The sequence below is a fragment of the Branchiostoma floridae genome, chromosome 17, assembly GCF_000003815.2.
Source record: "Branchiostoma floridae strain S238N-H82 chromosome 17, Bfl_VNyyK, whole genome shotgun sequence".
Taxonomy (NCBI): Eukaryota; Metazoa; Chordata; class Leptocardii; order Amphioxiformes; family Branchiostomatidae; genus Branchiostoma; species Branchiostoma floridae.
Window position 1 is genome coordinate 14,014,335 of NC_049995.1, and position 27,762 is coordinate 14,042,096.

Below are 27,762 nucleotides of genomic sequence, written 5' to 3' on the forward strand. Positions count from 1 at the left end.
CGACCTCTGCTTGGAGAGTAGCGTAATACCCCTGTCACATTATCCACGATCTTCGGGCGTATCGATGGAAGATATGCCATATTTAAGATCGACTGAGGGTTGCGCGTATTTTTTTTACATGAAAATGGTCCATATCACATATAAGCCTTACTTTGTACCTTGTACAATTGTTGTGCAATAACGTTATTGTTATAAGCGAGGCTCGTGACAGGGGTAAACTTACTCCTCTGGCCGACCGACTTCCCCAGCACACTAGTACTATTCCCTTGATCTAAATTGAAACCACTGTCCGTCGACTTGATATCTTAGATACCCTTCTTTTATAAACAATGGTCCCTGACCCTCAGGCATGAGGATTGGACTAGGTAAAGGTAATAAACAGTTGATAATGGTTATCGTAGGACAAAGGAGAACTGGGGTGAGCTTCTAAATGGACCATTCGAAAAGAAATGCACAGTAACATATTTTGGTTTTCTCTGTCTCATGTTTACTACGTTCCCATTCCATGTCTGCAGGCCAGCATTTCCATACCGTACTACGTGAATGTGTTCCTAATGATGGAGTTAACCAACCCGTTTGTGAACTTCAGGTGAGTTGGATCTCTCTTTCTATTTCTTTCTATCTATTTCTCCTCCCCCACTCTGTCTTACATCAGGTACATTCGGAACTTCTGACAGATAATGTTGAAAAGGTTACGTTCATGCCTTGCAAATCAATGAAGACTAAGCCTATATAAATCGTAATCTTTCGTGTAGTTTTGCTAGGGCAACGTGATGCAGCGGAGCATAGAAATAGATATCAGGAGACCGAAAGTTGTCGTACGGTAATTCTGATGGCGCTAGCTAAAGGGCAACTAGACATACAACAATTAGCCTGGGTACCATCCGGATAGTAGTTCGCTCCTATGTTCACTTCTGCTATCCGTCTGGAGACGTGCACATTCAAACCGTTTGGTGCTAACGTCAGTTAATGAGCGAATCAAGGAATGGGTTCTAAAGCGCTCGTTCAACAGGCCCTCTCGCAAGCAGACGGAGAGCTTGTCCGGTGTTGGAACGCCTGTTCGGACGATCGCTTGAACCCATTCCATAATTTGCTCATATGTGGGGACCAATCAGCGCCTGCGTCCAAAATTTGGACGATTCCAGACGTTAAGATGGTCCGCGTTCCCAGACGGAAACACAGAGAAGCGATTGTATATAGTGTATAATGAATGTCAGAGCTAGAAGCGACTGTATATAGTATATATTGAACGCCGGAGCGAACTACTTTCCGGATGGTACCCAGGCTATACAACAATACCATCGAAATGCCAATTGACTTGTGCATCAAAAGGCAAATTGACTTGCATAGTCCCTGCAGATTCCGGAGAGTTGGTGTGCTTTACATCTTCATTTAATGCCATGGGCGGTAGTATAACCATGTCCATAGAAATTAAAGCATGAAAATGAAAATGGAAAGACCGTCTTCTATGTACCTTGATTTATGATTTATGGTTTATGAGAATTCTCCATATACGATGACAATGGAGGGTAGACACCTTCCCGCAGATTCGTGCTTAAGGCGCTAACGATTACTCGGAGAAAACCCCTCTGTTCCCCTCTTCCACTGTAATGCCGAATGCGCTAGCGTAACCATGATTTGTACATAAAATTCCTGCACATACATGCCGAATTCGCTAGCTTTATACCTAAAGAAAAGCCTTCTTTTCTCCTCCACTATATCATCATCTAATGCGGAAGGTGCATAAGCACATAGACATGGAAAGACTTTTATGTACTTCTCTCCGTCAGATTCATTCTGAAGGCTCTAGCTATAGGTTACTTGAAGAACGAATGTTTTTTCCATCTTCCATATCTTCAAATATTGAAGGCGCAAGCACAACCATATCTTTACAAAGATACCATGGAAATAGATATGGAAAGACATTCATCTATGAATTTTTCTCTAGATTCATGCTGAAGGCGCTAGGTTACCCTGAGAAGAGCCTGCTGTTCTCCTGCACCGGTGTGCTCATCTTCGTCACGTGGTGGATGGGCTTCATCTGATGGAGATGATAATGAAAATACCGTCTTCTATGTGTACGTTCCCACAGATTCATGCTGAAGGCGCTAGGTTACCCAGAGAAGAGCCTGCTGTTCTCCTGTACCGGCGTGCTCATCTTCATCACGTGGTGGATCGCTCGCCTCGGTCCCATCCCGATCTACGCCTACCACATGGCACAGCTCATGAGCACAGGGGGCTTCTTCAAGGTGAAAAAAATTGCCACAAGATACCTGGGAATTCTTTTACAAAATCGGTAGCTTTTGCCTAGTTACGTTTCGATCCATACCCTTTAGACATCTTTCTCGGATCTTTTCACTGGAGTGCTACTTTTGCGGTGAGGAAGCACTCCGAAGCGTGGTTGACTTTTTTTGACTGACCAGTGTCGTTGGGTACACGTTTTTCAACGCCTTGGGTCGAATATGGTTTTGCGTCATGAAACGTCATGTAACTAATAGTTTGCATGGTTTTGTGATTTCCATGTAGCTGGAGTTGTCTATGCAGCTGACTATCGCCATGGTTTATTTGTTTTTTACCGCCCTGAACCGAATATGGTTTCGGGCCATAAAACTAAACTCGCGTCATAATAATTTGCCATGGTTTTGTATTTTCCAAACAGATCGAGTTGTCCATGCAGCTGACCAGTGTCCTAGGATACGCGTTTTTCACGGTCCTGAACCTAGCATGGTTCCGTGTGATCATCAAGCTCTTCCAGCGTGAAATCCGGGGACTGATCCAACAGGGGCATTCCATGGCTAAGAGAGTACAGCAGGAAACCAACAGCAAAAAGGGTGGTTAAAACGGTAGAATTCTACTCTAGAGTAGAGTAGAGTAGAGTACAGTCAAACCTGTGTGCGGTGATCATCCAAAGAGTCACAATAGATGATTATAAACTCTCCAAGCGGAGGTTTAATAGGCTCGTTTTATGTCATTTTAGGCTTTTTGTCGACCTTAAATGGTACACAACAAAGCCTGGAAAATACTTTGAAACAAGTCACTAAGACTAAACTCTGTTTGAAGAGTAAACATAGACAGGTGGCCACTATATGGACAATATTCTTATGCCCTGAGCCAATTGGAAAGATAATCTACATGTAAGGAACTACCAAAAAGTGGCCATAAACTAGCGATCACTACTACAGGTTTGACTGTATGTATCGTTTCCCCTTCTTTGCTGTAAAATTCTGTACGTAACTCTGAGAAGGTGCTCTGTAGGGACGACCAAAATCTCCAGCTGTTTTGGAGCTGAAACTTTCAACAAATTGAGGAAGTCGCATTAGATATATGTATATGTATGCATATGTATCTGTAGGCATGGTTGTACTTTTCACGTGGGTTATGGCTAATGTATTGTTGCATTTGGTACATGTGGTTCTCTAGTACAGAATGTCAGAGATGTTGCGTCCAAAGCCTAAGGATATAGACTGCGATGATGCGCGATTTAACATGTACCATCATGTTAACGTTGTCTAATGCTGGTGAAGATTTGCCTAGAGGCACAGAAACGATCTTCTTGGCATTAGAAAATTTGGCCCATATTGCATCGCGAATCATTGCTACGTATACCCTCCAAAATAAATGCCATCGGTCCTAGAAGTGTATGAAGGAAGTTAGCCAAACAGTGCGTCGTACCAGAGAAAAGCACACACTGACTTTCAAACTACCACTTTCTACTATGAAGGTGCTGGGTTTTCGAATTCAGACATATGGATTTTCATGTAGTGATATAAAAACTTTTTCTAAACTTCTCAATAGGATTCAGTGAACTGTCAGTAGAGCTATTTTAACTGTTGTCGGTGACACGCTTTTCGTGTACGTTGTGACTAGTGATGTGAAGGTATATTCATCATTGACATTTAATATACTGTACTTGATTAATCATGATCAAGCACATTACAATTCAGCCCTTACAGAAATTACAAAAGCTATCCAATTTAACTATCTGGAAATGTAAAATATAGTTATTTATTACAGATTTTTGGAATATAATATTTGTAATTGGGTTATTCATTATCACTCTATAATTGAGGAGGAAAACCCAAGCCATATTTGCATCTGCTACTAGTGTAAGGGAATGCTCCTTACTTAGATCATTGCTTCTCAAACATGTAAGGAAAATGTCTTGAAGGTATCTTCAGATTTGAACTTTAGAACTCTTTGCCATATTAGTGAGTTCTTTTAAATGGTCAGTAGTGTGGAATGTGTATGTAAAATGATATGTCGCATTTATGAAAATAACTATATTTAGGAATATGCTGTGTGGCAATATGAAGGGTATTACAATGTATATGTAGCAAGATTTCAGATGCAGGTCAACTTTTGAATGGATTAACTCTAGCCCTATGTGGGGTATGGTTTACGAAACAAACAGTATTATTATCTTTTTTATTTTCTCCTCCCTTTCTTTGAATGCATAGATTTATATGCTGCTACTGATAGGTGCATTCATATATTTGGTATCATGTTGGAAAAAAAATCGAAAATTTTGAAGGATACTAGGAAACCCTACCACTACAAGAGTGTTAATTTTAAATTTCAAATGCTTCACTTCAAAAATCTTACAATCCAACTTGACACTAACTGATATTAACTTTAAGTTTCAAATGTCATTAGAAACATTCTTCCCATTTCAATACTACCATTTCAAAGTGTCATAGTATTGAAAATTGGTAAAGATATTCTTTAGATTTTTGAAATCAAACTTTTGGGTCTTACAATGGTTTTGTGTCCATGATATTTTTACTAATTAAGAAAGGTGCAACGGAAGAAACGTTATCAGTGTTATAAAAATGTGACTTTTTCCACTATTTATGGTGACGCGGGAATAGACGGAACATGCTTTCTTGCCATCAATGTGGTAGATGCATTCCTGTCATGAACTCTGTACTTTAAGTACTAGACATATAGCTGCAGCATTTACCTGTGTTTGTAGAAGTATCAATAAAAAAATTGAACCAAATATACAATAGACAAATTCTGCATAACACAACTTCACAGGAGCAGTGGATTGACTGGTAAGCATAAAATTTGTGTCTGTTCACTTTCTTGTGTTGTAGTACTTGTAGGTTACAATTCAACTTTGACTCAAAGAATTGTATTACAAATATTTGTACTTGGAAATGGTTTAAAATTCTAGGGTCTCTGAAGAGCTGAAATAAGAACTTCTATCACAGCTATTGTATCTTAATACATATTTATTATCATTAATGGCTATCGGTAAATGTGACATGAAAAAAGTCTCTACAGGGTTTGCTCTTGCGGAACAGAAGCATCTGAAGCCAGTCTGTGGTATTTGAGCAGTACACAATGTCTGTATTGGTATGAGGGATGTCATTGGTGTGCTTATCAATAAACAGTTGTTAAAAAAAACTTGAACAGGTGGTCTCTTTGAACTGCAGCTTGGTTAGAATCAGTATAGCAGGAAATTGTGTCACGACAATGCAGGAAATGAAATCCTTATGCAATTTATCTCAAAGAATGTATGAAGATATTTTATCTTAATGTACACATGCTTTACAGAATGCTTAACATTGGATTTTGTGAAGGGCTCCTTTAACAAATTGCTAAGGACGTTAATACTGTTCAGAAGATAACATTTTGGCCAGGCAGCAAAGAGATCTCCCCCCCCCCAATAAAATATATACCCCCCTCCTTCCGTTTTTGAGGCTACCAACTTCAATTTGCTGAAGACTTTTGTAGCCTATATAGGAAAGTCGTGTAAAGTGCCTTTCACGTCGGGGTTTGAACTCAGGACCTTCTGGACCTGAGTCAAACGTGCTGACGATTGCGCCACGCGGTCCCAAACCACACACATAACTGCAATAACCCCCTCCTATCATCATTCCTGCTCTGCCACCACGACTTTTTCTCTCTCCCGTTTCTTCTTGATGCTGCCAGGTTTGCTGTGCCGTATTCTGTTCTGCTCCCTGGGGGAAACACAAAAATGTAAATAATGTTTTAATCAAAACCAAAACCCTTGTGATAATACAGCTGACGGAATGCTATTATCAGGGTTCTCAAGAGGATTTTTCACAGCATAAGGGGCAAAGCCACATGGCAAGCCACACAGGGGTATGTATTGTAGGGGGGGAGGGGAATTTGGGGGATATTTCCCCATGGATTTCTATATTTGTAAACCTAAGAAACACTAAATTTTATCAAATTGAGCCAACATTTCAATTACAACAGTAAACTCAATACACACAGGGTAGGAGCCCGCTATGCTCAACTGCTCTAGCAAGAACCCTCTAAACATTACGATTTCTAGGGTAAAGGAATGAAAACTGTCTGTTTTGCACTGAGCTTGAAATGCCAACCTGCAATCAACAAAAGTTTTTGAGATAACAGTGAAAAAGAATTTACAGGGCAAATAAAACAGAAAAGGAGTACTTGTACTACAACAAGCCCTGCTGGTGTAAGTTAATACTACATAATTGCAGAGGTAAAGCCAAGGCACGTACTTTCTCCTGCGCGAATCCTTCATAATTCTTGTCTGTCGTGTTAGATGGTGCACCTCCTTCGGCACATGGCGGTGGCGCGCGATTCGTCGCACCTGTGGGTGGTGCTGAAACTTCTCCTTCAGTTTGTCGTTGTACGACAACGCTGATTCTTCCCGCGGTGTCAACTGGGAGGGTGTAACAATATAAAGAATATGTGACATAGTCTTCTCATTGCTGGGACTCTACATGTACATCTGTTATAATGACGATTAAAGTAGATTGTTAATAGAACTGACAATTGATGTACTGGTTTGTTACTTGCATGTTTCCTATTTTTTTTTAGAAACCCTGGCTTTCAACATGGATGAAAATGTAGAACCTTGTAAGGCCTTGCAGGGCTCAAAATACCACCTGCATATATGCAGGTTAGTGCAGGTAAAATTGGAGCTGTGCAGGTATTTCTGGTGTCTAGCTGCACCTAACCTAAATTCAGGTAGGAAGTGTGGTACAGGTAAAATTTATCTGGTGCAGGTAATTTTCAATGTTACCTGCATCAGTGCAGGTATGTAGAAAAAATCATTTCGAGCCCTGCCTTGTAAGCTCCTCACAATTAAGCCTCTGGCTGAGTAGTTGGCCCATCTAATAACCAATATTTTAGCCAAACCCTCTGCTTATTTCACAAGAGACCAACAATGAAAGATGTCATATTTCTTCACCTTGCCTATCTTCTCAGCAGCCTTTGCCTTCCAGATTCGCACATTTGTCTCATCAGAACCGGAGAGGATGTACTTATTGTCCAGCGACCACTTGATACAGAACACTCTCTGCATACGCTTTGTGTGGTACACCTCTCTGTAACAACAAGATTTAATGATAAATAAACAAAAAACAAGGTAATCTGAAACATGTTGATCAGTCTCTTCTGACAGGACCTGAAATGCACTGCAGAGCACAAATTCATACACACAGACAGACACACACACACACTCATTCTGGTTCATTGTCTTTTAATGCATAGAAACACAATACTTAACTCCTGAAGAACAGAAACAAATACTACATGTACACATAGACTCACACACAGACAGACACATAGAAACACAACATTCCAATGGGGTTTAACTAACCAAAAGATATAGGTTACTTCCCAAACTTAGAACAAGTTAGAAGGCTAGGAGGAAAACATGGATCTGACTAAATCATATTTCATTCCTCAAAATGGTGAGCCAAGGTTCAAAACTGTGAGCCAAAAACTTCTTCTAAGATTATATTTTCTTCTTGGTCCAACTTCAAAGCAACCAGGTTTCCTGGACATCAAAATTCAGGGCTCGAACTTAACTATGTCCCGATGTCCCGGGGCCACTAAAAATTAGGCCGGGACAACTGAAAAATCTTTTTGGGACACTTTTGGGACAATAGGAAAATAATCAACGAATCAACATCAGAATGTCCGATCTCCCCGCGCCCCGCGGTTGTCAGGCGTGCGAACTCTGACTTACAGTTGTTGTAATACATAATTTCTGAAAATAGGGTTGGGACAGTCCATCCTCACTTCGGGACAGTTGAAATTTATTTTTGGGACAATGCTGGGACAGTAGGGAAAAAAGTTAATTTTGAGGCCTGAAAATAAACAAACAAACAAACAAATAGCCCTACCTGCTGCGTCCCTTGTCCAGCGGGAAGATGCGGATAGTTTTGTCGAAGCTGCCAGAAACAAACTCGCGACCAGTGGGAGAGTAGTCTAGATCCAACACTGCGTTCACATGGTCCATGTGGATGTTAAATGGGGAGGTCAGGCGTCGGATGTCAAAACTGTACAGACTGGGAAGAACATGTGGGTGAATCCAAAAGCTCTTAGCCTCATCAAGAAGGAAGGGGCAGATGTAAACGATGGTTGCAGACGAGCTGGCCACCGGTTGTCGTGCACCGAAGGAAGGCAAATGGCAAGGAAATGTCCAATTCAAAGTCTTTATTCCATTCCTGTAAAGTCTCACAATGGGTTCCAGGTAGCGGCAGCACTACTCTCAAACTATAGCAAAGTGTCCGGTCTAAAGTCTCTGCTACTGCTCACTTCTGCTCGGCTGTCTGAGAGTGGTCCCGGAGTCAGGCTTCCCGCCTCCTGACTGAAGAAATTTCCTAAGTTTCAGCTTTTATTTCCTTAACTTGTAGGATCCTCCCCCTGGCCAAATCTGAATAACAAATGTGAATTCCCCGATTTTGGTTGGTTAGAAATATGCAGAGCAGAAGTGACAGTTCATCAGAAACGGATCTTTTCCAGTTACAATTTGACTGACATTTTGCTGCGAAATAGTGTCAAAACCCCCATTTTCCCATTTATGTTCATTAAAGTGCTGATACCGTCAGGTCAGAGGTCTGGTTCACGAACTCACTGACCAGGTCACTACACACCCTGTTACCCCCTGCAATACTGTAATCGTGAAACCCGGATCAATTTCTAACACTCAACAGTCATGTCATACATCGATCACCTAGGACCCGTCCATACGAAAGTAGGGAGGGTTTACAAAGGGTAGCTAATGGTTGCTGCCATACCTGGTAGGAATACAAGACTTTTCACTCAGTAAAATTAGTCATACAAGAAAAGAATAAGTACATAAAATAATTGTCTCGCACATGTCAGTCTTTCACATCGTTCCGATCTAACACTGGGTTGTTTACTGATGTTTCAAAGTCTATTTTGCTAGATCGTGGCTTCTGAGTAGACTATGGTGACGTCGGGCGTCTCAAGTATCTATCTCTTAATTGGATGTGACCCCTGCTTTGGTTGGGGTCACTGTTGGCCCGGGACTAGGTTTGTCCAGCCCTCCCTGTCAATCACTGAAGACCACCGGAGGAAGTCTCCTAGGTTACAACTGGTATCCTTACTTGTCAAAAGATAACATTCGGTAGGAAAGTATAGCACACATTCAGTGATTACTGTACTTATAACACTTACAAGATATTACATTTCTTCTAGATTTCATCAACAACTTTAAGAATGGGCGACTTTTAACATATGTCTGTCCTAAGTCTTAGGCGATCTTAGGAACCTGTGCTGTATGCCCCCATTCTGTCTTCAACAAAGATGTCAACTTCCTACCCTCGGGTTTGTGCAGTCAACGACCTGTTAACGTACCATAACTAATTATTATTTCTAGAACTACCGAGCATCAGACTAGAGCCACAGCCTGGGAATGGTGGCAGTGAAAAAGTTCAAATGAACTGGCTTTCCCTCCGCGGGTTCTCAAACCCAGCAGAGTCTTTATCTGTCAAAGGATCGTTTTAGAAGACGTACGTCGGCCCAGCTCTAGTCATCTGCGTGTTGGCTTATCAGCTATCACTAATCGGTCATTTGAGATAACACCCTCGCCCACAATCTGGTGTAAATGGATGGGCCGAAGTAAGGAAATACATAGGAAAACGGGGGCCGAAGTAAGTAAATACTTTGGGAGACAGCTATCATTACATCAAGCAGGCTAGGGGCCTGCTTACACCCCCTTGCTGGAATCTTGCATCGTCCCTGATGCAAAATACGTTCTTATGACTACAGAGTACTGAGACACACTAACACCATCGAGTATAAAGAGTATATACGAATACATAAGGTTACGTTTGGTTATACATAATAATATACGATTACATACTGTCTCCTTCATCACCATCATTACCATCACTACCACCACTAGAAACGTGGCGATCAAAAAACCGAATCGTGCCTGCCCAACGGCATTAACATTGTCGTGCACTTGTCTCTTGAAAACACTAATATAGAGATAAGACTGAGGTGTCAAACTCAAACGAGACTCACAGAGTTCACGCTTGATGATAACCTACTAGGTAGAGACCTTAACTGTTACTAAATATTACGTCACCGTCGCTCACACATTCTCTTGTACTACCTCATCAGCCTACTAACGTGGCATGCTTATTGCTCAGAGAATAAATTACATTCTGGTCCCTTTTCCGTCAGTCACATTCACAGTCATAGTCACAGTATGGCCCAACGGCCGTCATACGACAACACATTGTACAACTATAGAGTTATAACTGGGCTCTCATGCACTTCCTACGGGAACATGGACTTGAGTACTATTCCCGTACTTCCTTCTAATCGATACGATGGCGGAAGGAGAAGGAAAACAAGGCGATAGAGAATTAAAAATACTTAGAGCCGCCTCAACTCGAGCGGAGGGACTTGTCCCTTGGGGACCAAAGGACGGCCTGGTGTTTGTCTTCCCAGGTCCTTCCACGGCATTTGAGCACACCTTAGCCCACTCGGGCGTACTTCAACGATTAAAATATAACTAGTCTAGGGAAGATTCCCTTGTTCTCCATATACTGTACACTATTCCATTCGGAACACACACTTTGAAATCAGAGGATTACTGTAAGAACCACCTGTCTTACTAGAAGAGAAGGAAGCCAGTGGACTTCATGTATAATCAAAGTTCGGCATTACTTTGTTGGGGTGGACATTCCTACCGGACCGAACAGTCATGCTGCTGGCCTGGAAAACCTGTCCGAGACGGACCAAGAGGCCTTCCAGTGCAACTTTTGGAGAACAAATAGGTACCGATTATCAAGGAACATACGTCGTCTCTAACTAACCCATCCCGAACACCATTGGCAGAGATGGAGGATTCAGAGACACCACTGAACACACCTTTAACAGAGATGCAGGATGCAGAGACACCACTGACGGAGAATCAGAGGGCTGCGATAATAAACTATGGAGGCTGTCGTTTTCCCAGACAGAAAAGGAATTCTTCAATGGGCTGCTGAACCCGGCGGGGATAATCCCGTGGGACTTTCTCAAGAAGGGCGGTACACCAGACTGGTGACACAAGGAAAATAAGACGTCCAAGGTGTCTCCTGGCATAGCGACCACAGCTAAAGTCTCCTCAGCAGTCCACGTCAAGAGAATGGGATGCCATACAGGCGGTACACGGAAAATATGACAACAGAGAATAATAGCAGTAGCGGCCGTCCACGAAATTTCTGAGTGACCGAATACCAAGTGTAACAGCGCTACGGAACACGGGCTCGACTACTACTTCCGCAATTTCCGGGCAACAATATTTGCCCTGCGTTTTTTCTTTCTTTTCCTTCTTTCACGGCCACGTGTAAAGTTGAAGTTGAAGTGATCGATATAACGTACCACTTCCAATGAAACGTAACACAGAGTAACCCCTTCCTTATTCACCCCCATTGTCTACCGTGTTCAGCACTCGACTACGACTCCTGTCGAGATGGAAAGGTCTGGGGACGATGACCCCCATACAGCGAAACCTGAGCTGTCATATCTACAACGATGCCAAGGCACAGAACCCTCGCATGAGACAGACACTTTGCCTGTCAATCTCTAATACTAACCATTAAAACTATATGCCTAAGTCTCTTTCCGTATTCCTTCCATGTGCCCCAATTGGCTACTTTTGTGGACTCTCACGGGAAAATCCACACTTCAATTACAGACTCATCCGACCATGCAACGGACGGAGCTCACCACACGATCATATGTTCTTAAGGTCAATCCCGTGTAACCCGACGGCTACCGGAAAGCCAAACAAAGCCTCGAGGGCCCTCATTTACTCAATCAAACATTAGTATCTATCCCGTCCAGACAGTGGAACGGCCGTGGGTGAGCTGCAAGATTTCACACAGACAAACTACATAGCTCCCCATACTGGGCAGAGGAGTTGCTGTGGACACCAGGAGGAACACACCCTTGTTACACAAATCACAAATGGGTCACCCAACTTCCCTAAAGGACACTCCCCCTTCCCACAATGGGCATTTACCCTCACTGCCTCGTCTTCTAAGGGCAGGGACGCTACCCCCTGGGTCACCCATCATGACCTGACTACCCCGGTATCGTTGACTGCACCTTCCCGATTGTTTACATCACCATCTTCTTAACTAACTTATGCTAATACAGTGTAGTACCCTAATCTTATCCATAAGCTAACTTACACATAGCCTACCCTACTACGTCGGAATCTTGCTTGCATCTTGCCGTCGAGACAGGAACAGCGTTCGTGATTGTCAGGAACAGCGTTCATTTCAGGCTCAGCGTTCATACGGTCAGGAACAGTGTTCATTCCATCATTTGTTGCCATAGAAGTTGGTGGTGTCTCCACCCTTGCACTGCCCGAAGTCGCCGTTTGATTTCCTTCTGCTTAGTTTCCATCTGATCGCGCAAGGAGTCCACCTCCCGTTGCAGTTTGCGGACGGCGACCAGCAATTCCAGCGATGACCTGACAGGTACGTGTATCACCGGGAACCTCATGCCGACAAGTCGTCGTTCAATGTCCAGGGTATGATGGTCGGGTGGCCAGAGAAGTCGGCTGGCTAGGGCATTCACGTCTTCTCGCCCTGACGTTGATCGTCTGCTACCCGACTGTCGCGCATCAAAGTTCGCAGCGTTCTGTCGAGTAGCGTACTCGCTCCATAGTAAAGCGTGCAGTTCAGGACAAGGGCGACATCCCTCTTCCTCCAAGGTCAACCGTTGAATTACCCGCTGTTGTCCCCGCAGTGTAGATTCCAGGTGCACTTTAGTGTCTCTCAACTTCTCTGCGGTCGCCACCAACTGGGGGAGAGTTTGTCTCGCGGGCGGAAGAAGACACGGGATGTATGGACGCGACGAGTCCATAGAGCTGGTCTGCCGGGAAGGGTCTGTTGGTCGAGCGTCTGCGGGTGCCTCCGGCCAGTACATGGTCGCGGAATCGTCCATCGAAGTCGCCACTCCAACTCTTCAGGGATCTGTTATAGGAGGAAGACAGAGCATACACGACAAGTCGCCCCCTTGCTTAATCCTAGTGTTAACATCAATCACAATTATCTAACTCGTACAAAAATAAAGATAAGTAGATAAATATAGATACATAGGTATATTAGGTAGAAATATAGATGTATAGATAGATACTTGATTATATAGGCTCGATAACTCGGGCCGCCTTCATTGCTTCCACTTCTAGTGTGGAGTAATCCTAATTGTGCGTCAACCCGCTATCTACCTGACTGCAATCTTTGTCCCGCCCTATTTTATCAATACATATCCTTAACCTATAGCCTGTCTTCACGTATCCGGCAAAGACACTTGCGGACTTTATAAGATCCCGTACGCGTCTCAAAAGAACTTAACGCGTCGTTTTCTTCACTCTTATATTGCTAGTACATTTCTACCCGATCGTTCCTGTCACCACAATAGGCTCCCCGCTTGTCATCCGCCCGTTTGGGTGATGGATCACATAACTGGATCCGGCGGACGGGATCCGATTTGGAAACCCGCCCCTGAGCAACAGGTCGATCGATTCTCTACATCCATACTGCACCATTGGAATTATCTTTGCTATTAGATTCCATCTCTTACTTTAACGTCACCAATTATCTCTCCGGCACACCTTGAACACCAGCCTTCCTCCCTATGATCTCCTGTGACTGTCCCTGCCAATATACGCCCGCCCATTTGGGTGCCCGCACGTAAAACTATCCAAGGCGATCACAATGAGGTCGAGGGTTGGCCTTGGAAGGACCAGCGCCTTAGTTTGCCTATAATCTCTGTTTCCCAACTCACGTACAACCTGCCTGTTCATCTCAACATTTCCTGCCATACTGTCTTCACCTTGCCGCACGTAGCTCCACCCACCAATTTACGCGAGCCCAGTTTGGGTACCTACACGCAACACCGACGGGGTCGGCCCGCTGTGAACAAGGTTGCGCAAAAGACAGTACCGGTAACTAAATCTACCACAACATCGATAACCCGTGCGGAACAATTCTCTCTAGTCATCACTTATAACATCTTCTGTGACAGAACTCCTCACAGAATCGCCATCGCCACCTCGACACAGCCTGCCTGTCTCCCACTCGTTTGAGCCCTGAAAACACAACAAACCACTACGGGCGAAACCAGTTTTGGTATTACCACCCACTGAGCAGCGACAACCGATCCTGTGCCTAGGACGGAGGATTGCCACGAACCAATAAATCTTCTACCAGTCTCTTCAGTTAAAATGGAACCACTGAATCGCTATTCTTCTTTAATTTAAGGACATTACGACTTCAGCACCCTAAACTACTTCAACTCACTACCAGCTAACGTTCATCAATCAGAATCCGTTACTCGTCATCCCTATATTTCGTCAGCCCGCCCAGGTGCGGACATCAGGTAATCATATAGGGTCGAAATAGCCCTTACGCCCAACAAGATTGGGTTTCCAAACCAATTAGGGGGTACTCCTCTATTCGCACGTATTGGATACCTTGGCTGCCCTTCCCTAGTCGGATCGTTGACCTGCGCCGGAGATGGTTCGTCATCTCCATCGCTAACCATAGAACCAGTAGGACTTGCAACCGAAACGGCCTTCGGGCTCGTCGCACCCTCAGAATTTGGGGAAACGTATTCTTCCACCGGCCTAGGTTCCTCGTTATCACTAGGGTCACTAGAACCTTCTCCTACCGTATCAAAGAGGTAACGGGGGATAGCGTATACGTCAAAATACGCAGAGTCCTCATCATCTGGGTCGTCTGGCAACGGGTCAGCTACCTTAGCGCTATCTACCCGGCGCCCCGACTCACGCCTTGACCTGTCTGCGGCCCGGGTCTTCTGTTCCGGATCGAAGAAACAAGGTATGATCATATTCCTATGCAACTTCCGGGCAGGCCCCTTACCCTTTTCTGGCTCAACCACATAAACGGGGACATTGGCATCTGGCTGTTCTTTTACAATATATGGACCTCGTTCCCACCGAAATTGGATCTTCTTCCTGCCCTTGCACTTTTTGTCCTTAACCAACACGCGTTCGCCAGGGAGGAGCGGCGCTTCTTTTGCGGTCTTATCGTAGATTCGTTTCCGTGTCGCAGCCGCTCCGGCCAGGTGCTTCTGCGCTTGGGCGTAGACGTACTGATAGCGTTCGTGGTGTTCCCGGACCCAGTCATCGGGACTAGGTTCCCCCCCTTCGTCTTCTGGGTCAGTCCCTAACGTTAAATCTATGGGCAACCTCGCGTGTCTCCCGAACATCATATAGTACGGGCTGTAGCCAGAACTGCTGTGCGGGGCGTTATTGTATGCATGCACTAGTTCACCAATGTATTCAGGCCAGCGTCGTTTCTTATCTACCTCAAGGGTTCCCAGGAGATCCAACAAGGTGCGGTTGAATCTTTCGCACTGCCCATTTCCCTCGGGATGATAGGGCGTGGTCGAGACTTTTGCCGCCCCATATAATTTGCATAATTCTCGAATGGTCTCAGATTGGAAATTAGCGCCCTGATCCGAATGGAGTTTACGAGGGAAGCCGTAGGGAAGGATAAAATGCCGCCAAAGAGCCTTAGCAGTAGTCAGTGCGGTCTGATCTCTCGTCGGGACAGCCACTGAGTACTTAGTGAAATGGTCGGTTATTACCAAGACGTTCTCAATTCCACTCGACGACTTTTCCAACTTCAAGTAATCCATAGCGACTAGTTCTAACGGGGCCGACGTCTTTATGACCACGAGAGGTGGTTTGACATGCGGGACCGGGGTTTTACGCAGCCCACAGTTCATGCAGGACCTAACCCAAGAAGTCAAGTCGGCGGCCATGGTGGGCCAGTAAAACCTTTGCCTGGCCAACCCAATAGTCTTAGGAGCGCCCATGTGACCATGACGCGTATGTATCTCATCAAAAGCCTCTCGACGTAGTGCGGCCGGAAGTATCACCTGTCTAGCGCTGCTCACATGCCCGGGTCCCCAAACTAACCGATACAGGACCCCCTCGCTCAAATGGAGTCGTCTCCATTGACTCAAAAGCCGACTAACTTCCTGCATTTCCCCAGCCAACTCCCGATGGGTGGGTTGTTTCCCCTTGCGGAGGTAATGTAGGACCCGCTCTAGCCCCGGGTCCTCCTGCTGCAACTTACTTATCCCCTCCTTATCATGACCTAACCAAGCTGTTTTTAATTTCTTATTCTTCTTCTTGGGCCTAGCCTTACGTGTCTCCCCGGTCGAACTTGACGGATCGGAACTAGCCCCTTCGTCTTCTTGGACAGTGAGCATAGCAACCGAGGTTTCCTGAGAAGGTAATCGCGACAGGGCATCGGCGTTAGCGTTCGATTTCCCCGGGCGGTACTTTATATCAAGCATGAAATTCTCCAACCTGGCAACCCATCTTTGCTCGGTCGCTCCTAGGACAGCCGTCTTTAGATGGGCCAAAGGGTTATTATCAGTATACACAGTTACTTTGTTACCCAGTAAATGTTCCTTGAACTTCTCCGTCACTGCCCACTTAAGCGCTAGAAGTTCTAATTTGAACGAGCTGTAGTTGTCCCAATTACGTTCCGCCGCCCGAAGACCTCTACTGGCGTACGCTATGACGCGTTCTCTCCCGTCCTGCTCCTGCGACAGGACTGCACCTAGACCATCATTACTAGCGTCTGTGTACAAAATGAAGGGTTTAGAGTAGTCAGGGTACGCCAACAACGGAGTGGACGTCAGTTTGTCACGCAGGGTGTCAAAAGCTCCCTGACACTCAGTGGTCCAAACGAATGGGACATCCTTTCTAACAAGTTCGTGTAACGGCTTGGCGATCTTACTGAACGACTCGATAAACCTCCTGTAGTAAGAAGCAAACCCTAAGAACTGTCTAACCTGTTTGACGGTCGCGGGGACCGGCCAATCCCTGAGGGCCGCGGTTTTGTCGGAATCAGTGGATACTCCTCCCTCACTAACCACGTGACCCAGATACTTAACTGCCGTACGAAACAAGTGACACTTATCTGGACGCAATTTCAACCCATACTGATGCAGGCGGGAGAAGACCACGTCTAGTCGGGCCAATTGCTCATCAAACGTCTTAGAAAACACTATGATATCATCTAGGTAAATTAACAGGATTTCTAGGTTCTCATCACCTAGGCAACGCTGCATTAATCGTTGAAACGTACTGGGTGCCCCGGTCAACCCAAACGGCATTCGAGTGAACTCGAACAAGCCCATGGGACTTGTAAAAGCGGTCTTCTCCCGATCAGCTTCATCAACTTCGACCTGCCAATAACCTGCGGCTAAGTCCAATGTGGAAAACAGTCGAGCCCCTCCTAAAGCGTCCAGACTCTCGTCTATTCGCGGCAATGGAAAAGCATCCCGATGTGTACGCGCGTTCAATTTCCTGTAATCAACACAGAATCTAAGAGTTCCATCTTTCTTCCGTACAAGGACTACTGGAGAAGCCCACGGGCTACTACTTGGCCTTATCACGTCTTGATCTAACATAAGCTGAACGTGGGACTTAACCTCCTGGTATAGGGCCGGGGGTATTCTGCGGTAAGCCTCGCGGGACGGGGGGGAGTCACCCGTCGGTATCCTGTGCGTTACTACGTTCGTATGACCAAAATCGTGCTTGTGTTTCGAAAAGACATCCTTGTGCCGAGCTAACAGGTCTTTTAGCTTGGCGGTCTGATCCTCGGTTAAACCGCTAAGGTCTACGTCCACGTCTACCGGAAGCGAACTGTCCACTTCACTAACTCCCTCTGTTCGATCCACGCTAACTGCCCTTACCTCGGCCTCCGAATCACCAGTCTGTTCTACCTGTACGTCCTGTTCCGGCACTCGCTCGACGACAAAAATCTCGCCCAACTTAGCCCTAGGGCCTAAGGTTATGTCACCGTCAGAGACATTAGCCAGTCTAACAGGGAGCCGACCGTGCCGTACCTCGGCATAAGTCCTTGCTACTGCGATTCCTTTATGAAGGGTCCCTGTCTCAGGAGGTTCGACTAGAACAGTATACGGAGCCCCGTTAGGTCCAGGGCGCGCCTTACAGAAAAGGATCATCTCATGCCCGGCGGGAATTACCAACTTCTCTCGTTGCGGTGCCCAAACAAACCCTACTCTACCATTCTCTCCCATAGTGAAACGTGACAACTTGCCCTCGGCCTTAAGTACCCGCGTCCAAACTTCTCCCTCCGAGGTTCGCTCAGGGCCTGGGTTTTCCAGCGCCTCCTGAACCACCGATCTACAAGAACCTATAACGTTCATACCGAGGATGGCTGGCAATTTCCAGCTAGGTTGATCCTCCACAATTAAAACTCCTACTTTCGGCATGATTCGTCCCATAATTTGGATATCCATCTCGGCACACCCTACCAAGTGGACGGGAAGGCCATTCATCGCAGTCAGCTTTACCCATGATGCATCTGTAGTCAATTGTTCCCCCCTAGCTCCGAAATTAGACTCAAAACAACTAGCTGTCATCAAAGTTACCTGGGACCCCGTATCCAACAAACAAGGTATCTCTTTCCCCTCAAATACAACATTAACCTTTAAATCCCCACCTATAGTACGCTGCGACAAACTATGTAAACTCTCAGAGCGCGAACCTCTAAGATCCCCCCTTGCTGCGTCCTGTGAACTACCTACAGTGCGTCTAACTTGGGGGCTACTTTCACTTAAACTCTCTACCGGGCCCCCCTCCCCAGTAGAGCCTCTTAGTTTGACCGTTGGTTGTACGCCGGACCCTCGAAGATCGGGGGCAGCCCCCGCGAAGCATTAGGGCCCGCCGCCGAAAAAGGCATAAAGCGAGGTGCCGGCGACCCTGGCCTAACGGCAGAGCATTGGCGCTGCATGTGGCCAACCTCCTGACAAGAAGAACAAATAGGTCGGCCGTCCGGAGTGAACCGGTGCTGCCATGCACGATCACCCGGCCGCCCGTTATTGCTGCCATTCCGCCTGTCACTCTCACCCCAGGATGAGCGTCCCCCGTCGGTCGGACGGGGCCCCACGGCGGCCCGGTATCGCTCTGCGTCGTCGTACAGGTGCTGGTAGGCGCGATCCGTCTGCTGACCCCTCCTCAATTGTTCCCCTAACTCTCGGTACTGCTGACGTAGCTCGTTAAGTTGCTGCTGGACGGCATCAGGTGCAGGGCGTCTCGGCTCGGTTGACCCGGCGTTGTCTCTCTCTTCAGACGTCCTTCCGCCTCGCACCCGGGCGTCTCTTGCTGAGCTACGGACAACCCCATCTGCCTCTGCCATCTCCAAGGCCTCCCTCCGTACGTCCTGGAAAGTAAGGTTAGGGTCCCTCCGGATCAACTGGCGAAGAGCCGGCCGTAAAGCTACGTCACGGAGCCCCTCTATGAATTGATCACGCAGGACCTTGTCTGGTTCTGCAATGCTTTCTGGGTCCCTGCGGAGAATCTTGCGCAGGAGGTCTTGTAATTCTAAACTAAAGGTGCGGATATTCTCGTCTCGTTCCTGCCGGCGGGCGAACAAGTTCGATCGCATAACGGCACTAGGGGTCGTGTCTCGAAAAGCCTCACGCAGGGCGACCTCTATCGAGTGTATGTCCTCCCGATCCCGTGGGGGAAGGACGGCAATCTCCCTCCGGGCGTCACCCTCCAGATGACGCCAGATGGCGTGAGCTTGCTGGTCTCGGGGCGTTCCCCACGTATGAAACGCCCCAAACACCTCTTCTAACCAGTCTTCGACAGAAACGGCCGGGTCCGTCCCGGAGAACTTAGGCAGTCTCCGGTCCATCGGCACCACAACATGAGACGGGGCACCGGTCAGGCAGGAGGGACACGAACGGCGCCTATCCTCTTCCGGGTCTCGCTCGGACAGCACACGGCGTCGGGGAAAGGAATAAGGCGGACGCTCCCGACCGTCATATCGAGGCAGAGAATCTCTCTGTACGGTGCGCGGTGAGCGTCCATGGATACCATTCCTCACTGAAGGGGTGTAGGTGACCCGTTCTCCATCAAACCTAAGCTGTGGATCTACTTCCTCTGTCTCCTCTATGTCGTCCATGTCGACCAAGTTCACCAAGCAGATAACGGAGTAAAAGGGAGTTTAAAACGGCCCACTTGAAACCAACGGCGGTGAATCAATAGCGACAATTCTCTCACTACACCAAAACAAAGTTCACCTACGTGGCATAGAATTTAGAACACACCCCGTACGAAAGGCAAGATAAAAGATCGTAACAACAGCCGTCTCGTCTCGTATGGAATGACACAAGAATTGAAGAAAGAGGATAACCGAGGGGCAACTTGAAAAGGAGCAAAATCAGACAGCCTATAAATCACCGCTCAAGGAAAACTGTGGCAATCCAATCGATGCTGAAACAACATATACTAGGCAAAATAGCAGGGTCCAGATATAGCCTCGAGGAAAACAACAATCAACAAGAGAACCCAACAGAACTCACCATTCCTCGCCGTGGATAGTACATAAACAAAACAACCACAAAAATAACAACAATAGAGGACTAAAATAAAATAGAACAAGGACAAATCAAACAACCCTTACAAAAGAAAAAAATCCAGATCAAAAGCGAACTGTGTACGCATTCAATACTCACTGAGCACAACTGTTCAACTAAAAGTAAACCATAATGAAATAAAGCAAGACGCGAAACAGAGATTACAGCGCACTGGCCCTTAGCGACGCATGTCTAGATGGGATTCCCCCCTTGTCCAGGACTGTCAAGATTACTTCTATATATCACCGGAAAGAACAAGGTGCGCCAGAACTGCCGGCCGTGACGTTAAGGTCATTTAGATGAACTCCAGTCGGGCCACCACGGAACAATATGGATGCAGAGGTCATTTAAACTAACTCGCGTGTTACAAACAACAATAAAAAGTTTCCCGTTCGTGGCGGGGAATCCGCAAAAGTCCGCTTTACTGTCTCACACTGTCTTACCGGATACCCGAAGAGCGGTCCGTTTAACCAGTCGTGGTATTGTTATTGATCACTGAATGTCTAAGGATGCAGTTAGTGAACGATGGGGCTATCTCTAAACAGACGTCCCTGACAAACTTCTTGTCTTTTACCTCATAAAACCCCGTCTCTGGGTTGAGAATCAACCAAATATACTCCTGTAGCGTGTCAAGCCAGTTTATGAGTACCATACAGTTGCACGATGCTGGTGGGAGGCCGTATCTCGCCCAGTGTTGACAAAGATTATCAAAAAGGTCAGAGACACACGCTTCGTAACTGGAGTAATCTGCGAATGTTCTAGATCTAACGTCCGTACACGTTTGCGATAAAACGATCATGCGAAACCCGGGATTCCCGGACGGTCCCCCCTCTGCCATCAATACCTAACTTCTAAAACATCTATGGTAAGATATAACAACATCGGCTATTATGAAAGGCGACTGTCGTGCATCTCCATCAAACCCCCACAACAGATTCCCTTACCTTAAGATGTTCTTCGATGTTGCCTGCCGCAGTCTCGTGTCACGGTCCTGTCGTAGCTTGCTTGGTGTTGTTACAGTTCTGCTGTTCCGTTGATTTTCCTTGTTTCCACGTCGATCCTGCCGACAACGCCAAGATGTAAACGATGGTTGCAGACGAGCTGGCCACCGGTTGTCGTGCACCGAAGGAAGGCAAATGGCAAGGAAATGTCCAATTCAAAGTCTTTATTCCATTCCTGTAAAGTCTCACAATGGGTTCCAGGTAGCGGCAGCACTACTCTCAAACTATAGCAAAGTGTCCGGTCTAAAGTCTCTGCTACTGCTCACTTCTGCTCGGCTGTCTGAGAGTGGTCCCGGAGTCAGGCTTCCCGCCTCCTGACTGAAGAAATTTCCTAAGTTTCAGCTTTTATTTCCTTAACTTGTAGGATCCTCCCCCTGGCCAAATCTGAATAACAAATGTGAATTCCCCGATTTTGGTTGGTTAGAAATATGCAGAGCAGAAGTGACAGTTCATCAGAAACGGATCTTTTCCAGTTACAATTTGACTGACATTTTGCTGCGAAATAGTGTCAAAACCCCCATTTTCCCATTTATGTTCATTAAAGTGCTGATACCGTCAGGTCAGAGGTCTGGTTCACGAACTCACTGACCAGGTCACTACACACCCTGTTACCCCCTGCAATACTGTAATCGTGAAACCCGGATCAATTTCTAACACTCAACAGTCATGTCATACATCGATCACCTAGGACCCGTCCATACGAAAGTAGGGAGGGTTTACAAAGGGTAGCTAATGGTTGCTGCCATACCTGGTAGGAATACAAGACTTTTCACTCAGTAAAATTAGTCATACAAGAAAAGAATAAGTACATAAAATAATTGTCTCGCACATGTCAGTCTTTCACATCGTTCCGATCTAACACTGGGTTGTCTACTGATGTTTCAAAGTCTATTTTGCTAGATCGTGGCTTCTGAGTAGACTATGGTGACGTCGGGCGTCTCAAGTATCTATCTCTTAATTGGATGTGACCCCTGCTTTGGTTGGGGTCACTGTTGGCCCGGGACTAGGTTTGTCCAGCCCTCCCTGTCAATCACTGAAGACCACCGGAGGAAGTCTCCTAGGTTACAACTGGTATCCTTACTTGTCAAAAGATAACATTCGGTAGGAAAGTATAGCACACATTCAGTGATTACTGTACTTATAACACTTACAAGATATTACATTTCTTCTAGATTTCATCAACAACTTTAAGAATGGGCGACTTTTAACATATGTCTGTCCTAAGTCTTAGGCGATCTTAGGAACCTGTGCTGTATGCCCCCATTCTGTCTTCAACAAAGATGTCAACTTCCTACCCTCGGGTTTGTGCAGTCAACGACCTGTTAACGTACCATAACTAATTATTATTTCTAGAACTACCGAGCATCAGACTAGAGCCACAGCCTGGGAATGGTGGCAGTGAAAAAGTTCAAATGAACTGGCTTTCCCTCCGCGGGTTCTCAAACCCAGCAGAGTCTTTATCTGTCAAAGGATCGTTTTAGAAGACGTACGTCGGCCCAGCTCTAGTCATCTGCGTGTTGGCTTATCAGCTATCACTAATCGGTCATTTGAGATAACACCCTCGCCCACAATCTGGTGTAAATGGATGGGCCGAAGTAAGGAAATACATAGGAAAACGGGGGCCGAAGTAAGTAAATACTTTGGGAGACAGCTATCATTACATCAAGCAGGCTAGGGGCCTGCTTACACATAGGTACTGATCCTCAAAACAGCAACACAAAAAATTGACCAAATATGAATACAGTAGTCTTTGTAACACAAACTCTGCTGTCCAGGGCTGTAACTGGCCCCTCCCTGCTTATTGGACAGCCTGCTATAAGCGAGATTAAATCAGGCTACGAATACTAGTATGGAATAGTCTACTAAAACACCTAGCCTGTTCTGTAAAGCAGTTCAACACTTAAGTAGCCAAACATTACAGCTACCCCAGCTCTGCCCAGCTGTAAGTTTAATGTCAGGCCCTAGCATGCTAATATGTGCATAGAACTCCACTTCTTTTCAGATGTTTTGTTTTTATGTGCAAGTCTTTGTGTCAATAACCACCAATGGCCATACTAGGGTAAAAACCTCCCTGAGTGATATGCTCGATATGTTACTTGCTCAATACTCAATATATGTACATGAAGAATTAGATGTATACAGACTATTGGCAGACATCAATAGTCATTCTTGACTCTAGAACCAATCCTTAATACCTTCTTACCCTTGGTACCAAGTTCTATGTCTACCGTGAAACTTACTTATGGTCCTCGTTGGCCACAGTGAAGACGAAAGCCTCCATGGGGTTCCAGGCGATCACGTTGGAGCGCATGTTGAGGATGACCTTCCTCAGGGGGCTCGACCCCCGCGTGTCATACAGGATGATACTTCTGTCTGCTGCACAGCTGGCCAGGTAGTGTTTCTGTAAGGTTAAAGGTTAAAGGTTAGGTCATACAGGGTGATACTTCTGTCTGTTGCACAGCTGGCCAGGTAGTGTTCCTGTAAGGTTAAAGGTCAGGTCAGGTCATACAGGATGATACTTCTGTCCGCTGCACAGCTGGCCAGGTAGTGTTTCTGTAAGGTTAAAGGTTAGGTTAGGTTAGGTCAGGTCATACAGGATGATACTTCTGTCTGCTGCACAGCTGGCCAGGTAGTGTTTCTATACCGTAAGGTTAAAGGTTATGTCAAGTCATACAGGTCAGGTCATACATGATGATACTTCTGTCAGCTGCACAGCTGGTCAGGTAGTGTTTCTGTAAGGTTAAAGGTTAGGTCAGGTCATACTGACGAGGTAGTGTTTCTGTAAGGTTAAAGGTCAGGTCAGCTAGTGTTTCTATACATCAGGTCAGGTCAATTCCTACACTTATGATGCCAACTACTGTAAATTCCTTCACTTTGAAGGGTTTGGTTTTGCCATACAGGTGAAAAGGAGTTTTTCACAGTCTGATTATAAGTTCTCAGTTGAAACAATACTGTAGCACCAAAAACACAAATTTTCAGTGTCATAATTTTGCAAAAATAGCAAAAATGATATCACAGTGGATATGTCCAGATTTCGCAGTAAATATCTTTAGCATTTCTGTAGTTTCTCTACAGTCCGAACAAATACAGTGCCTCTCCAGGGTAATTCAGATCAAACCCTACAGTGTTTATGCCTAGACTGAGTTCCTCTTTTAGGCATTCTTGTTCAACAGACAGCTCATAACAGCAAACAGCTCACCTCAATGGGGTTGAACCTGACACAGTTGAGGCTGTCCACCCCCCATGAGAAGGAGCGGAGTGGTTCGGCCCGGGCGTGGTCCCAGATGTCTACAGTCTGCCCACAGGTGGCAAAGGTCGTGTCCTTCCAGTGGTGGTCAATTCCGGTGAAAATATTCTGGGGGAGGAAAACACAGATAGCAGTGAGTGTAGTAGCAAAAAAAGTGTAATTTCTTCCACTGATCCCTCTTGAAATATTATCTAGGAGGAAAACAATTTCTATATTTGAGCAAAGTTTCCTGCATGCAGCAATCATTGAGAAACAAGTACACAAATCAAGTACATGTACAGTGTAACATATTTGATCAGACACAAACAAAATGAATGCAAGCTCATACACGTATACTATTGGGTTAGATGAAAGTTTAATGGGTCAGATTAAAGTTTACAACTTTGATCAAATTGAAACAAATTATTGAGTCATTGATACAAATTATCTTTCCAGCTTGTTGTACTGATGAAGAAAGAATGCTTAGGACCAAGCTATGATACAGTCCTTTTGAGACAAACATGAATCCTGACCTTCCCCAGAATTGTATGGACCGGCTCCTCCTCCTCCCCAGCATCCGGGGATGTCAGGCTCCACATCTTTATGGTCTTGTCATCTCCGATCTGGGAAATAAACATGGCATGTCAACATTGATCAGCCTCCTTAATCTTCTATCTTATTACTCTGGGCTTATGATCTTATAGCACTGTACTGAAAAATAGACAAGAAAAAAACAGAGTGCCTGAGGATGCCAGGCTCCACATGCATCTTTGTGGTTTTGTCATCTCCTATCGGAGAAAAGAAAATGGTATGTCAACATCAGTCTTCTTCTTACAGTATTGCTTTGGCCCAGTGATCTTAGGTCAGTTGAATACTTTTGCATAAAGAAAATAGAATCTGAGGGAGAGTCTGTACCTTGGTATATACAGTTTCAGGGAGTGAATTTAGTCGATTTTAAGTTGTTTTTTATCTCCATCTACCGTTTTAACCTTGTCCTCTTGATGAATCTTTACTAAAAATGTCCTTCTATGAAGACACATAGTATACATTGTACCTCTAATAAGTACACTGTACGCCTGTTGTCAGGATGGATGACCTAAAAAGTTTGCCCATGTGAAGGGTCAAAGGTGAAAGGTTATGCCCTTACCGACAGAAAGTTGCTGTGATCCGGGGTGACGCACAGCCCGCGAACAAACCCAGAGTGCGCCTGGATCGTTCTTCTGCAGTCTCGACTGGCCAGATTCCAGATCTTGATCTGAAGATGGGAGGCAATCAAAACTTTTATATTGATGTTTATGGAGAAAAAGTGTCTTTCGTATATCTTTATTCAGGTTGAACGAAACAATACACTGTGGACACTAGGGAGCAAGGCTGGTATTGTGGCCACAGACATATAAATATACAATACAAAATGAACATACATTTGAATAAAAAAGGGGCCGTGCAGCCACACATACATGTAGTATGTTGTAAATTGTACCAAAGAATTCACACTAGTTTTAAGATGTTCTGACTGCAAACGTGTACAAGTTTGCAAAGCTTGTGTCTGACTTTCTCTTGATTCTCAACTTAAGAAAAAGAGTGATATGATTTGGGACACTGATCCCTATGAGTATGAAGAAAATTTTAAAATCTAAATCATTCTATTTCTTTATTCATCCCAAAATGGCTGGGTGGTCCTTACAACTATTATCATGTAAGTCTACTTTGACAGCTTGATTACTTTTGAATTGTAACACCTCCACCTAAAAAAATCTTTTCTTCTAAAAAATAATTTCTAACTATTGACTGCAACCCCACATATTTTCAACACTTTTGAATGGTTTAAGTAAATACTCATCTAACCTCCCCATCACATGCCCCAGTCAGCAGTGTTGACAGCGACCCCGGGTGTTTCGCCATGCAGTTCACTCCATCACGATGTCCGTCCAGAGCACCGACGAACGGTTTGGCGAAGACCCGCTCCAGTTTGGTGGCGTTGAGCGCTCGTGTGTATTCCCGCGCCGCCTCGAAGGGATGGAGGGACGGGTCATAGTTCCTGGGTACTGTGGGGGAAAAGTCATTCATTTATTCCTGATCAAGTAACGTTACTTTGTTGGGTTGTTCAACTTTTTGAGAAAAACACCCCAGTACACAGGTACTGAAATTATTGGACTTTTGATGTATTGTTGAGCGAAAAATACATCATCCCTCTCCTGTCAAAATCTCTCTATATATAATACTTTACTTAGTTCCAAAGCAAGACTTTGATGAAAAAATAATTGTTTGCAACAGCATAGTTTTTATTTTCTGCATTTATTTCTGCAGTGGTTGGCTCATTCTTCAAAAATCATTGACCGCTTGATCTATTTAAATACGTTATACTGGCCAGAAACGTTGGTCCATGATTTGAAGACTTTGAAGTAAACTTAAACCAGTCAGCATGCACATGCACGAACAGCTGTACAAAGGGGGAGGGGGGCGATAGGTACTCACATCTCTGGATGTCCCGCTTGGTTTCCCGCCCGTAGTCGTCCGGGTTCCGACTCAACATCTTGATCTTCATCCTTAAGGAGTTTTTTGTCTTATCTGATCTCAATTAAGTCGTTTGCTTCGACCTAAAAGTTAAAATCTGTGCTAAGCTTTTCTTCTGTCCATTTGGTGGGCACGCTTTGGGGGCCTCGTTAGCAACTTTAAAAAGTAGGCTGTCTACTGGAATTATTGTACTGCCTGATTAATTTCCAACAACGTTTTAGAAACCTACAAATTAAAGTGTAAATTCCATATTTTGAAAGATTCCATACAAACTGAAGGCTCTAATAAGTTTTTGAGAGTTTTATTTTAGCGAACGTA

At 45.3% G+C, this 27,762-nt stretch overlaps 2 protein-coding genes across 3 annotated transcripts in view; one reads left to right on the plus strand and one right to left on the minus strand.

The window, feature by feature from the left end:
• Positions 1–5,400, plus strand: part of LOC118404193 (TLC domain-containing protein 4-like) — a 14,655-nt gene extending 9,255 nt beyond the window's left edge. The window contains exons 6-9 of one of the 2 annotated variants that reach the window (XM_035803218.1): positions 516–589; positions 1,949–2,014; positions 2,159–2,249; positions 2,660–5,400. In XM_035803218.1, the coding sequence (XP_035659111.1) occupies positions 516–589; positions 1,949–2,014; positions 2,159–2,249; positions 2,660–2,839 (411 nt within the window). In that variant the 3' untranslated portion in view covers positions 2,840–5,400. Of the gene's footprint in view, positions 1–515; positions 590–1,948; positions 2,027–2,158; positions 2,250–2,659 lie in introns of both variants that reach the window. The other variant, XM_035803217.1, reaches the window with a different exon arrangement.
• Positions 5,401–5,829: 429 nt separating this feature from the next.
• On the minus strand, positions 5,830–27,592 carry LOC118404186 (DDB1- and CUL4-associated factor 13-like). Its single transcript, XM_035803210.1, has 10 exons — positions 27,406–27,592; positions 26,776–26,975; positions 26,078–26,185; positions 25,464–25,553; positions 24,904–25,059; positions 23,945–24,105; positions 8,136–8,300; positions 7,196–7,331; positions 6,501–6,664; positions 5,830–5,966 (listed from the first exon to the last, which is right to left on the minus strand). Exons 1-10 carry the CDS (start codon positions 27,473–27,475, stop codon positions 5,879–5,881), a joined length of 1,338 nt encoding a protein of 445 aa, XP_035659103.1. The 5' UTR covers positions 27,476–27,592; the 3' UTR covers positions 5,830–5,878.
• Positions 27,593–27,762: the final 170 nt, after the last annotated feature.

Bases quoted from the DNA above. Each gene is read 5' to 3' on its own strand.
- LOC118404186 (XM_035803210.1), bottom strand. From the start codon at position 27,475: ATGAAGATCAAGATGTTGAGTCGGAACCCGGACGACTACGGGCGGGAA. The intron at 26,186-26,775 runs GTTAGATGAGTA...TCCCATCTTCAG, and splicing joins CTGGGGCATGTGATGGGGAG to ATCAAGATCTGGAATCTGGC. The intron at 6,665-7,195 runs GTGAAGAAATAT...ACACCCTCCCAG, and splicing joins CTGCTGAGAAGATAGGCAAG to TTGACACCGCGGGAAGAATC.